At 38.9% G+C, this 14,566-nt stretch overlaps 1 protein-coding gene across 1 annotated transcript; it reads left to right on the top strand.

Annotated features, from left to right (window-relative positions):
• The first annotated feature begins 1,051 nt into the window (after positions 1 to 1,051).
• On the top strand, positions 1,052 to 4,009 carry LOC130844272 (olfactory receptor 1L3-like). Its single transcript, XM_057720591.1, has 2 exons — positions 1,052 to 1,079; positions 3,057 to 4,009. Exons 1-2 carry the CDS (start codon positions 1,052 to 1,054, stop codon positions 4,007 to 4,009), a joined length of 981 nt encoding a protein of 326 aa, XP_057576574.1.
• Positions 4,010 to 14,566: the final 10,557 nt, after the last annotated feature.

The following is a 14,566-nucleotide window of genomic DNA, read 5'->3' as shown; positions in this document are numbered from 1 at the left end:
TGACATTTTAGAATGGGAATGAACTGAATAAGAAATACATTAAATAACTGTAGAACCAAAGAACTAAAGGAATGTTCGTTACTGTCTTCTAACATTGCAAAATATATTGCTTCGGCAGTGAGCTTAGGTCAATTTCATAAATACTTATTGAGCACCCTCTGCAATAAAGGCTGGGTGATAGGTGCTATGGGATCCTAGTCTATAAGATCCAAGGGAAAATGATGTCTCTTTTCCTCAGTGCGATATATCCTCAATGGATAACAGAGTGTAGCTCATGGTAAATACCCAAATATTTGTGGACTGATGGGCTAAGACATAGATGAACTGAACACTATTCTTACCTCCTTAACTCCAAATTATTGTATTTAATTAAATCTAAAATGCCATCAATTGTAAAATGCATTATTTTAATGTACCATTGAGAAAAATGCTCCCAATTATTTGTGACATGCCATAAATCTAAATGCATCCCAATATGAGATATTAAAATGTGAAAAAATCTGTCAGAATTAATAAAATATGGTTTCATCAATAAAATAGCTGGAATGTGGACAGTATAGCACATAGTATCTGGAATAAGGCCTAGAGCAATGGAAATGAGTACTATGTATTCGGCAGGGCAAGGGACACTGATGCATGGATTCTGTGTGCTTTCACAAATGGAGAGGAGTAAAAGATCTGAAGCTGGTGGCTTTCCCTCGTGGTGGCAGCAAGGAATGGTAATCAAATATCTGAGCAGCAGACTTGGGGATTGGCTAACCAGGGAAAGGTGACTTAAGGTTAGATTCAAAGGTTGGCAGCAGAGGGGAAGAAGGAAGTATAAAGGGAGGAATATATAAGGATGTGTTCATATTTATACTTTGGTGATAACCATCAATGTGTGTGCATCTCTTGGCTGTGCTATAGGAATACATTGTTAAGTAATTCAATGGAAACATACTTCCTTGCTAATACTTTAATAGTTTAGATCGGATAATGAATTCTCTTAAAAGCATTATACTTTGTGTACTCTGTTGCTTTATGTCTCATTTTTAATTGAACATTCAAGGGAATGCAGTATTTTAACCATAATTCTGCCAATATCTTTATCAGAGGCCTGTTGCCATTTTTGTCTTTTCTGAAATTTCTGTTGCCAAGAAAGACAAGATTACAACTTTTTCCTTCCAGACTGAGTTGGTGTAGTGTACTCCTGGTAATCAAAATACTCATAGCTTTGGGACTTTGAAATGGTAAATATTCATGACGTGTGATAAAGCATGATACATAACTGTGTGATCTTAATTACATAAAAATGGATGCTTAGTTGTGTAAATACACAAACAAGACCTAGAAGGACACATCAAACGGTAAACTGCTTGTGATGATGGATGACTTTGTTTTCTGCCTCTTGTGTTCTTTGGCTTCCCACTATGCACATGTTAACTTTTAAGAAATAAATGTTATTTTAAAAACCTTAAAAACAAAAACAAAGGTTATGACCCTCCCTTTTGTTAGAAAATAGAGGCATAAAACAACAGCTTCTAAACTAGCAGTCGTATCAGAACTTGGGAGGAAGGGAGAAGAAGGTACCCCATATGTTGGGGTGCTTTGAGGTAGTTGTCCTTTGGAGAAATGGAGGTATTCAGCGGAGGCCAAATGGAAGCTTTCTAGGTTCAAGGGGCAAACTGGACCCAGATGTCCCTGCCTGGTACTCCATCCTCAGTGCTACGTGGGACATCTCCCAGGTAAGCCCTCAGAGGGGTTGGAAGAGCTAGGGACAGAAAATTGTTGTTCCTCTTGGACACCTACGTCAAGCAAAGCAGATGTTACACTAGACCCAGAGGTTCAAAGAAAGGGTCCATCTGGGGATAGAGAACACTTGTAATTCTTCTGAATCCACAGAGACAATTCTGCACAAGGTTAATAAATATTTATTTTCTTACTCTCTCCTCCACCAAACACCAGGGACTTGGTGACACAATATTAGAGGATGCTCCCAGGAGGGAAGCAGGAGCTGTGAGTATCTACAGCTTGCGAAGGATGATAAGAATCCAAGGAAGGGAGCATCAGACTGAAGAAGCATTAGGAGATTGTCCACAGTCAATCAGGTGCCTTTTCTGTATGCTGTCTGTTGGCACAGTTTTGTCTTCTTTTCGACTAATCATTGCATGGAGCATAAATGAGAGAAGAGTGGAATAAATACATGAGGTGAGATTTCAGTGTTCTTCCCAGGTATGAAATTAACTTCGAGAATACCTGGTGAGAAGGTATGAATCTCTGACCTCAGAGAGATGATTAGTCATCCCTGGACACTAAATAAGAGAGCTAACTTACATTCATGCCAAACGTTGCGTGTTTACATCTATACTTCAAAGTTGAATCTTCCTTTACCCATCTGCCTGTGAATCACTCCTCTGACCTCAGGGTATGAATTATCAGCCGCTGAACAGGGAAATTTGGGAGTTAATTTTCTCACACAAGTTCACTCCCTCTTTCTCACTTTCCCTTCCCCCATCTTTCTTTACCCTAAAACTGTTTACATTCAGTTCAATGTTCTTTAAAAGACGTTCTTGCTTCCATTATAAATGATGTGGAAAGAAGCATCTTGATTTAAAAGGAGGGTTATTCATCAACCACAAGCTAGGTGATTATCAAGATGTGGGTTAGTCACTGATGATTCTCAGTAAGAAGAAGCTGACCTCAACCTGATTCACAGACTGCATCTGTGATGTCTGTGATAATCAGCCACAGAGTAGGAGGGAGGAAAACGAAACCAAGCTCTCGATCCCATTTCTTTCTCTCTCCCCCTCTCCGCCTCTCTCTCCCTCTCTCTCCCATATCTGTTTTGCAGATTTCCATCTCAGAGATTTTACAAAACCAAGTGAAAACATACTTTTGGCTCTGATTTCTGCATTTTCAGGAAGAAAAGCATTCCAGTAAATACTCTATTAATAACTACTCAGCGTAGGAGCAAGATGGAAAGATGCATGTCCCAGATGACATAAGAACCATCAATCGACCCTATTGTTTATGTGCAGGTGCATACAAGTCCATGGGAAAGTACAACCTAACAAGACTCTCTGAATTCATCCTCTTGGGACTCTCCTCTCGCCCTGAGGACCAGAAACCACTCTTTGTCCTCTTTCTTATCATGTACCTGGTCACCTTGACGGGAAATCTCCTCATCATCCTGGCTATCCACTCCAATCCTCAACTCCAAAATCCCATGTATTTCTTCCTGAGCATCTTGTCCTTGGCTGATATTTGCTACACAACAGTTATAGTCCCCAAGATGTTAGTGAACTTTTTATCAGAGAAAAAGACCATTTCCTATGCCGGATGTCTGGCACAGATGTATTTCTTCCTGGTCTTTGGAAACATGGACAGTTATCTCCTGGCAGCTATGGCCATTGACCGCTACGTAGCCATTTGTAACCCCTTCCACTATGTCACTGTTATGAACCACGGACGCTGTGTGCTGCTAGTGGCCTTCTCCATAGCTTTCTCCTACTTCCACTCCCTCCTACATGTCCTCCTGGTGAATTGGCTCACCTTCTGTGCGTCAAATGTTATCCGTCACTTTTTCTGTGATGTCAACCCTGTTCTGAAGCTGGCCTGCTCTTCTACCTCTGTCAATGAAGTTGTCACCATGACAGAAGGGGTGGCCTCTGTGATGACCCCATTTCTCTGCGTCGTCATGTCTTACCTGAGAATCCTCATCGCTATCCTCAAAATTCCCTCAGCTGCTGGGAAACGCAAAGCCTGCTCCACCTGCAGCTCCCATCTCACTGTGGTGACTCTGTTTTATGGGAGTATTATCTACGTCTATTTCCAGCCATTGTCCAACTACACTGTCAAGGACAGAGTAGCAACGATCATCTACACCGTATTGACATCAATGTTGAACCCATTTATTTACAGTTTAAGAAACAAGGACATGAAACAGGGTTTAGAGAAACTGATAAGCAGGATTAAGTCTCAAATGGATAGGCTTCCTACTGCAAAAGCCAACAAAAGCCATGGACCCTGATTGCAATGTGTCAGTGCGCCTGTGTGTGCACATGTGCACACTCGCACACTCACGCACACACATCAGCATCCAAGGCCAGTCTTTTGTGGAGAAATACTCTTTCATTAGTTGGAGCTGCACCCTGTCATTTTCCACCCCGTAGCCTCTGTCATGCCATGGTTGGATAGTTCTACCCATGTCCTGGTCCCTATGCTACAACTGTAAACTCGCCCCATGAATCCTCTCCATTCTAGAAAATCACATCCCCTTTATGCCTTCCATATTTAGATGGAATCTCCTATATTTCCATCTATTTATAACGTCACTTAAATCTTTGTACACATCTATGGAGAAATCTACATGTGTGCAAAGATATTTATGCATACGTAACCACTCTGTTCTATTTAAACCTTTAGAAACTTTTTGCAGGTGTGTGTATGTGTGTGAGAGAGAGAGAGAGAAAGTATGACCTTCCCTAGTTGGGAAGACTAGGGGCCTCCCAACTGCAGAACCTGTGTTCCCCAATCATGCAATCATAGGACTATGGTCTCTTTTTAAAAATTCTTCCAACAGCTGGATATCCTGAATTATAGGGTCATTAGAATCACAACAAAGGATGTCAATCACTTAACTGACCATTATTAAGGCAGCTCTATGCCTTGCACATGTTTTGGTCTCTACTCTTTCTCCTCTTCATATGCTCAGGGTGAATTCATCACTTGGCTCTTTCTGGGGCTCCTTGCCTATGTGTTCTTCTTTTTAGAGATGCCTGTATTTCCACGTCCTTTTTATCTGCTGATTTTTTTCAGAGTGAAGGAAGATTTATTTACTCTGTGTAATCAGAAATGCTTCCTATGGCCATTGGAGGCAGAGTCAAAAACCAATGGATATAATTCAATTAAAAAAAATCAGTGGATGTAAGCTAATAGTAAGAAGCCTTGGTTTAGAATGCTTGATGTGAAAGAGGCTTTCAATTTAGGTGGAGAATGAATTATACAGAAAAGCAGTCAGAATCAGAGAGAGAAAGACAAATACTATAGTTTTCACTTATGTATGGAATCTAAAAAGCAAAACAAATGAATAAATATAACAAAACAGAAACAGATTCATAAATACAGAGGACAAACCAGTGGTTGCCAAAAGGGAGGGGAGGTTGCCATTGGGGTTTATGGGCAAAATAGGTGAAGGGGATTAAGAGGTACAAACTACCAGCTGTAAAATGAATAAGTCACAGGGATGTAACGTACAGCACACGGAATATAGTCAATAATATTGTAATACTTTATATGGTGTATAATTTATAAAAAATTATAGAATCACTGTCATACACCTGAAACTAATATGATATTATAAGTCAACTATACTTCAATAAAAAAAGAAAGAAAAGCAGTCAGATGAATTATGAAAAACAGCAGTTTAGTGTGACTCTCTCCTGGTGTTTGTATTTTAATAGATGGAAATGTTTAAGTCAAACAAATTAATCTCTCATGGTATTTTAGACAAGGAATTGATGAAGTCTTTAAATCTCTTTGATTTTGCCTCAGTCATCCCTTGCCTAGGGTAAGGCAGAGCGAGGGTGAGGATATATTGCCCTATTTTATTCCTTTATTACACATGTAGCAAGTTAGTTTTAACCTCCATGCCAATTCTGATTAAGGACTTTCTGCATTGCTGTCATGAAAACACTTGTGCCTACGTCTGGGCTGAATGAAGAAGGATGACTATAGACTGATTACAGCATCTTTTACGGGTGCGGGAACAAGAAGCACTGGTACACGTAACAAGCGAATTTTCACAGTCACCAAAGCCTCAAAACTTGGACAAGAATAAAATGGAGCTTTGTTTCTGTAACTTCATTTCTATAGGTTAATTTTATTTTTTGTTTCAAAACCTCAGTCTACCGAATTGTAACTCAATTCTGCCTTTTCTCAACCCAATCCAATAATTTCTTGGTGGTTTTTGATTTATAATTTAGCCCCATTCGTTCGTTTCCCACCTCTCATGGCTATCATTTCTCCTTCTGAGTTCTGTTTCTAAACTTTCAGGGCTTATGCAACGTCCCCCTGATGTCTCCAAAGGCAGAGCAGTTCTTTTTTCAGACTAGTCTATCTTTTGGTCCTATGCAGGAATCTGTGGCTGACGTCTGACATTGTTCCATTCATTTGTCACATGGATGACAGCTAGGGCTTGCTTTTGAGATTGGTGACTGGTTTTCATTACTCCTAATACCCTGTAATGATGATCCAACGGAGATGCCATTCTCAGCCATCGTGAGGTGGTTCTTGCCATATCCCTTTGATGTTAATCTCCTCTATTCTCCCCATCAACCTGGCTTTTGTTCTCTCTATTCGTCTAATTGAATGAGCCACTCTAGGCCCTTGGAAAGTCTTTGGGTTACTTCAAGGAAAATACTGAGGACAATATCTAGTCCTCTGTTGCCGACCAATCCAATACCATCATTTTCTATTGCTCTTTCTAATCCCAGAAGCACAAGGAGCACAAGTACAGCCCTCATATGGGGAGCAGGGCCCACATCAACCTACTCTCAGATTCACAGATTTAAAGGATCTTCCAAGAGCCTCTTGAGTGTTATCTAAATTTGTTGCCTCACTTTGATTTATCTTTCAACTCTTCCCCGGGTTATATGTGAATCCCAAGTGATGACTCTTGAAAGCTAAGAAGTTGGTGTCTAACATGTTGGTGTTAGACTGAATTACGTCCCCCTTAAAATTCATTAAGTTGAAATCATAATCCTCAGTATCTCAGAATGTGACTTATTTGAAGATAAGTTCTTTAAAGAGGTAATTAAGTTAAAAAGATGTCATTAGGGTGGGCTCTAATACTATATGACTGGTATCTTTATAAAAAGAGATCAGGGCATATATACACACAGAGGGAAGACCATGTGATGACAGAGAGAAGATGGCAAGGCATAGAGAGAGGCCTCGGAAGAAACCAACCCAGCCAATACCTTGGTCTCAGACTTCTAGCCTCCAGAATCGTGAGAAAATAGATTTCTGTTGCTTAAGCCAGCCGGTCTGTGCTACTTTGTTATGGCAGCCCTAGCAAACTAATACATCTTTGATAATTTTGCTGGTGATGACTGAAAAGTAAATGGTACTTAATGTCTCAAAATTTTAATCCACAACATAGGTTTTCCACATGTCTTCCAATATGACTATAACATTAGTTTTCAAAACCTGAAAGTCTCTGATTCATGGATTATCCAGGGGAATATAAAACTAGGAACTTTCCATAACCTCTAGCTTGCCTGGGAATAAGACCCAGAACTCAACTAGTAAGAGAATGGGGTGCAAAAGTCAGAGCAAATGGCCAGAATGATTAACAGGTTCCCCATTAAAGCAATGAGGTATACAAAGAGAAAGAGGACAAAGAGAGGCTTCTAGTCCTCACACCAGAAGGAGAGTCTCTGGTGGATGAAATCAAATTGCATGGTTGCGATTCACTTGTAGATAAATAATTTTAATAAATTCTGCCAGATTAGATTCTTAGCAATTCATACTCTCCAGAAAAACATATAAGATGGGTTTCCTTGGTGGTGCAGTGGTTAAGAATCCACCTGCCAATCCAGGGGACACGGGTTCGAGCCCTGGTCTGGGAAGATTCCACATGCCATGGAGCAACTAAGCCCGTGTGTCACAACTACTGAGCCTGCACTCTAGGGCCTGCAAGCCACAGCTACTGAGCCCATGCACCGCAACTACTGAAGCCCATGGGCCTACAGCCTGGGCTCTGCAACCAGAGAAGCCACCACACTGAGAAGGCCATTCACCTGCACACCACAACAAAGAGGTGCCCCTACTCACCACAAACAGAGAAAGCCCATGTACAGCAACACAGACCCAATGCAGCCAAAAATAAATAAATAATAAATAAATAAATAAACAAACAAATAAATCTTTAAAAAAATATATAAGATTACATTTCTCCATATCTCCACCAATACTGTATGTTATTAATCTTTATAATCTCAGTCTAATGATGGACAGTGGCATCTCAGTGCATGTCTCCCTACTAATGGCAGTGAAGCAAAGTTTCTATCTTTATTGGACTGTTGCATCCCCTCTTCCTTAAGCTGCCTGATTAAGTATTTTTCCCTTTAGGGAGATTGTTGTCATTTTCTTAACAAATGGTAGGATCTCTATAAATTCAGAATATTAAATTTGTTTGCTATATGTACTTGCAACTATTCTCTTCTAATAAATTATTTGTCCTGTCGTTTCAGTTATAAAATCAACACTTTTTAGTTTCTACATTGACTAGTTTGTTCATCGTTTCTTCATATTCTGAGTGAGAAGGTATGTTATTTAAATAATATCAAAATTCTATTCTAGAATTTTATTATTTTCATTTAAGACCTATATTTTTAATCAAGCTGGAATTTTTTCTATAATACTTATAAACCCACCTTCCATGTTCCAGGATTATTTATTTAATAAAACACCTTTTCTCACTAAATTAAGAAGTCTCCAATATCATATATGTAATAAGTTCCAATATATATGCTTAAGTCTATTTCTGGACTCCTTATTCTGTTCCACTAATTTAATTATCTCTATACTGTCAAGCCAGAATGTTTGATGGCCATAGCTTCCTTTAATACACACTAAAGTAATTCTTTCTTTGAATCTGATTTTTCAAAACTATTATTGACAATTTTCACATATTTATTTCTTTATGTGGACTTTTCAAAAGTGATAACTCTTTATTTTTTTCTTTTAACCAGTCATTCTCATGTGTGGTATCACATGAATGACAGAATTAAATGGGCTGTGTGGAGACTTCTCTGGTGGCGCAGTGGTTAAGAATCTGCCTGCCAGTGCAGGGGACACAGTTTCGAGCCCTAGTCCTGGAAGATCCCACATGCCATAGAGCAACTAAGCCCATGCGCCACAACCACTGAGCCTGTGCTCTAGAGCCCTCCAGCCACAACTACTGAAGCCTGGGCACCTAGAATCCATGCTCCACAACAAGAGAAGCCACCGCACTGAGAGGCCTGTGCACCACAACAAAGAGAAGCCCCCTCTCGCCGCAACTAGAGAAAACCCTGAATGCAACAATGAAGACCCAATGCAGCCATAAATAAATAAATAAATAAATAAATAATAAAATCTTTTTTTTTTCATATTTTAAAGCTCTTTATTGGAATATAATTGCTTTACAGTGTTGTGCCAGTTTTTGCTGTACAGCAAAGTGAATCATCTGTATTTATACATATATCCCCATATCCCCTCCCTCCCACAACTCCCTCCCACCTTTCCTATCCCTTCCCTCCAAGTCATTGCCCATCATCAAGTTGATCTCCCTGTTTTACACAGCAGATTCCCACTAGCTATCTGTTCCACATTTGGTAGTGCATAATTACTTAATTAATTAATTAAATCTTTTAAAAAATGGACTGTGTGTAAAGTGCTTAGAACTGTATCTGGCTATAAATAAGCATTCAGTAAATGTTTTTGTTGTTACTGTCACTTGCATGTTCCTTTCATAACGCCTAATGCGATTAGATGGAAAACTTAGATTTGAACACAAGAAGATAGCAACTCACTTCATTTTAAGCTGTGTAAACATAACTAGTGTAGAAACAAAAAGAAGATGCAGTTAGCTCTCCAGAGTTCTCTGTGTTAGGATTCTGCGCCCAAAGTCCAGATAACAATAATGTGTTACTTTGCTTCCACTTTGCCATGTTTCCTTGGGCAGCATTTTCCTTAGCAACCTCATGGAAAGAGGCAGCTGGATCTTAGAGTGGGATCCAAATTTTCCTGAGTCCCTTGGCCATAATGCCCTCTCAAAATTTCCCCCATCTGGTGAGCTAGTGTATACTTTTTATCATTTATTTTTGATAAATTTAAAGATGCTAGCTGATCATCATGGTAATGGAAAGGTAACTAGCACAAACCAACCACCTACAATTCTGACCTATGGGGGGTTAATGACCTCATTTCAAAGATGAGGAAACTGAAGTTCAAAGAGGTGACGGGACTTGCCCAAAGTCATGAGCAGGTAAGTGGTAAACAGAACTCAGATTCAGCATTGATTAACTCTAAATCCCAACTGCCTCCTCAAACACTATGGGGAGAAATAGGAGATATCTGAGGCCACACCTTAACCCGTGTGAGGCTATCACCAAGGACAGCCATGACCTTCCCCAGAGTCCCTCCTTGGCTTTCTATTCTGGAAGAGTTCTGAACCAATGTTCTGATCAGATCAAGGGAGAGCATGTTTTTTTGCCCTCAAGGGAGAGCATGTTTTTCTGACAGGACAGAAGGATAGGAGTGCCTGGGTACTAGTCTGTTTCTCTAACCAAGGACTGTGTTGGGATGGTTGTGGCCATGGTTACACTGACACTGACCTGATGTGCTAAGAGGCTCCAGGCTTAATTCCCAATCAACCGTTCACAAGGAAAAGCCAAACTTTTACCCCCGGCTCTATTTAATCAGGCTGTAAGGAGCCGCCCCAAGTGGCTAATTAGCATCAAAGTCAAGGAGACTGGAGGTTCACCGGCAAGATCTCCCTTGAGTCTCATTAAGAAAGTTGAGATTGGACCTGGTCCCTCTGAGGGAGCTTCTGCAGTGATAGTGGCTCAGAAATTTTCTGACACATTGTTATGAGTGAGGTCTCCTGGTTCTCCTCCTGGGCTGCTGTCAAGGGGCCACATTCTGCTTTAATTCTAGAAAAGGGAGAGAGGATGCCATAACTTAGAGGATTTGCCTCCTCCCATCTGAGGCCAATCCCCAAAGGGCAGCAGTGAGGGAGCTACTGAGGAACCAGTTTTAGAGGGAGGGGAGTTTTTTAAACCACTTCTAGGCAGGGCACTTTTCCCTTGTAGTCTTTGAATAGCATTATCCTTGAGGCATACAATTCAATTCCCTCATTCCTTTTGGTCTCATCATTAAAAACCTTCGTCATAGTGTCTACTTTATCTAAAGCAGTGATTCTCTGCCACCTCTGCATAGTTAGCATCACCTGGGGAGCTTTTGAAACAATCCTGATGCCCAGGTCCACATCCAGACCAATTAAATCAGAATCTTTGAGATGCCTCCCAGGTATCAGTGGTTTTAAAGCACCCAGACGATTCCAATGAACTGCCAAGGTTGAGAACCACTGATCTCTTTAGAGGACCCCAATTGTCTTGCAAAATTTGTTAGAGCCACGCTTGTGATTTTAGGATTCGGCAAATTAATAACCTTCTTCCCCTGTCTCCTAGATATGTTTTTATATATCATAACAGTTAAGTTTTTTAATGTGTCAGTATTTGATCCTGAGAGAAGGCACAAAGAAGGCACTACATTAAAAATATTTTAATTCTATTAAAGCCTTACTGAGCTTTGCCCACCCAGCCCTACCCACCATCAGTCCCTCCCATCAGGAAGCATGCAGGAGCCTCCGAGATAGCTTCCTCCACAAGAGGTCAGACAGCAGTATCAAGCAGTATCAGCAGTATTTCATCTTGTGGAACTGAAAACCACAGTCACAGAAAGATAGAGAAAATGAAAAAGCAGAGGACTTTGTACCAGATGAAGGGACAGGATAAAACCCCAGAAAAACAACTAAATGAAGAGGAGATAGGCACCCTTACAGAAAAAGAATTCAGAATAATGATAGTGAAGATGATCCAGGACTTTGAAAAAAGACTGGATGCAAAGATAGAAAAGTTTTTACCAAAGACCTAGAAGAATTAAAGAACAAACAAACAGAGATATGCTACACAATAACTGAAATGAAAAATACACTAGAAGGAACCAATAGCAAATTAACTGAGGCAGAAGGGCGAATAAGTGACCTGGAAGACAGAATGGTGATAATCACTGATGCAGAAAAGAATAAGGAAAAAAGAATGAAAAGAACTGAAGACAACCTGAGAGACCTCTGGGACAATGTTAAACACACCATCATTCACATTATAGGGGTCCCAGAAGGAGAAGAGAGAGAGAAAGGACCTGAGAAAATATTGGAAGAGATTATAGTTGAAAACTTCCCTAACATGCAAAAGGAAATAGCTACCCAAGTGCTGGAAGTGCAGAGAGTCCCAGGCAGGATAAACCCATAGAGAAACACACTAAGACATATAGTAGTCAAATTGACAAAAATAAAAGACAGTGAAATATTATTAAAAGCAACAAGGGAAAAACGACAAATAACAGACAAGGGAACTCCCATGAGGTTAACAGCTGATTTCTCAGCAGAAACTTTGCAAGCCAGAAGGGAGTGGCACGATATATTTAAAGTGATGAAAGGAAAGAACCCATAGCCAAGAATATTCTACCCAGCAAGGATCTCATTCAGATTCGATGGAGAAATCAAAAGCTTTACAGACAAGCAACAGCTAAGAGAATTCAGCACCATCAAACCAGCCCTACAACAAATGCTAAAGGAACTTCTCTAAGTGGGAAATGTAAAAGAAGAAAAGGACCTACAAAAACAATTAAGAAATTGGTAACAGGAACATACATATCGATAATTACCTTGAATGTAAATGGACTAAATGCACCAACCAAAAGACACAGACTGGCTGAAAGGATACAAAAACAAGACCCATATATATGCTGTCTCCAAGAGACCCACTTCAGACCTAGGGACACATACAGACTGAAAGTAAGGGGATGGAAAAAGATATTCCATGCAAATGAAAATCAAAAGAAAGCTGGAGTAGCAATACTCATATCAGATAAAATAGACTTTAAAATAAAAAATGTTGCAAGAGACAACAAAGGACATTACATAAAGATCAAGGGATCAATCCAAGAAGAGATTACAATTATAAGTATATATGAACCCAATATAGGAGCACCTCAATACATAAGGCAAATGCTAACAACTATGAAAGAGGAAATGCAAGGCAGAGATAGAGACACAGGTGTAGAGAAGAAACACATGGACACCAAGTAGGGAAAGCGGGGAGGGTTGGGGGGGAATGAATTGGGAGATTGGGATACCAAATTGTACACTCTAAATATATGCTGTTTATGGTCTGTTAACTGTAACTCAATAAAAGTTCTTAAAAAAATAAAGTAAAAGGCTGGGGAAAAAATTTTTAATTCTCTATTTCAGATCTTTCATATTTCTATTTTCTGTTTTTTATCTCCTAAGTACACTGATAACACATGAATACAGTCTAATTGTAAAATTCAAACAGAACTTATAAAGTAAAAACTGAAAGTCTCTTCTGAGTCCCACCCACAAATCTGTTATAAGTAGAAATATATCTTCATGTAGGTAAATATAAAGATTAACAGCATTGAAATCACACTACAAAAACATTTATAATTTGAATTTTCGTCTAACAAGATGTCTTGAAGGTGGCTCCAAGTCACTACTATCTACAATCTACACCATTGTTTTTAGTTGTTCCATAGTATTTTAATAATATTTTATAATATGAAGATACCATAACTTAACCATTTCTCTATTCTTTATTAGAGAGTTTCTATTTTTCCATCTCTATTACAGACAATACTTCTATGAACACCTTCTACATATATATTTTTTAAATGTGTACTGTGCCTTATATACATAAAAGTGTGCATACCAAACTTCAGGCATTGGGAAATTTCAGTTTCCATAGGGAATATTTGGTAAACATCACTGTACCTGCCACAGTTGGAGTATCTGTCATTTTCTTTTTGTTTTATTGGAATTCTTTGTATTGTACAGATATTATATGCATTCTATTGTATGGATATATTATATTGCATGTCCACTATGTGTATATATATATATCAATATTTTCTCCAAGTCCTTTGCTTCTCTTTTAACTTTGTTCATGGCATCATTTATCATACATATTTTCACTTTTATGTAGTCAAATCTGTCATTCTTTTCCTTTGGAGATTCAGAGTTTATATTTTGCTGTGGAAGGATTAATCCATGCCCAAGATTATAAAAATATTATCCAGCTTTATAGACTTTTCTTCTTCAGCTTTATAGATTTTTGCACTTTAGATCTTCAAATCTATATGGAATTTATTTTTATATGTGGTATAATGTAGAAATCTCATTTTCTTCCAACTGAATATTGTCCCCCAATTTTCTTGTCTGCAAGATTCAAAAAGGATAAATATCTTTTATATAGATCTGTTTCTGGATTCTACCCTGTTCCATCAGTTCAATTGTATATTCCTATACCAGTACTATGGCCATTTTAATTAACAAAGTTTTATTGCATGTTTTTCTGACTGGGAAGAGAAATCTACCCTCAGTCTTGTGCTTTGTTTTTCAAAATTACTTTTTACTTTTGTACATTTTCTCTCCTTTACAAACTTTAATTTTCTTTTTTTGTAGTATCTTTATCTGGTTTTGGTATCAGGGTGATGGTGGCCTCATAGAATGAGTTTGGGAGTGTTCCTTCCTCTGCAATTTTTTGGAAGAGTTTGAGAAGGATGGGTGTTCGCTCTTCTCTAAACATTTGATAGAATTCACCTGTGAAGCCATCTGGTCTTGGACTTTTGTTTGTTGGAAGATTTTTAATTACAGTTTCAATTTCATTACTTGTGATCGATCTGTTCATATTTTCTATTTCTTCCTAAATCAGTCTTGGAAGGTTATATCTTTCTAAGA

The sequence above is a fragment of the Hippopotamus amphibius genome, chromosome 2 (genome assembly GCF_030028045.1).
Source record: "Hippopotamus amphibius kiboko isolate mHipAmp2 chromosome 2, mHipAmp2.hap2, whole genome shotgun sequence".
In the NCBI taxonomy this organism is placed as follows: Eukaryota; Metazoa; Chordata; class Mammalia; order Artiodactyla; family Hippopotamidae; genus Hippopotamus; species Hippopotamus amphibius.
This window is presented reverse-complemented; position numbering and strand designations above follow the sequence as displayed.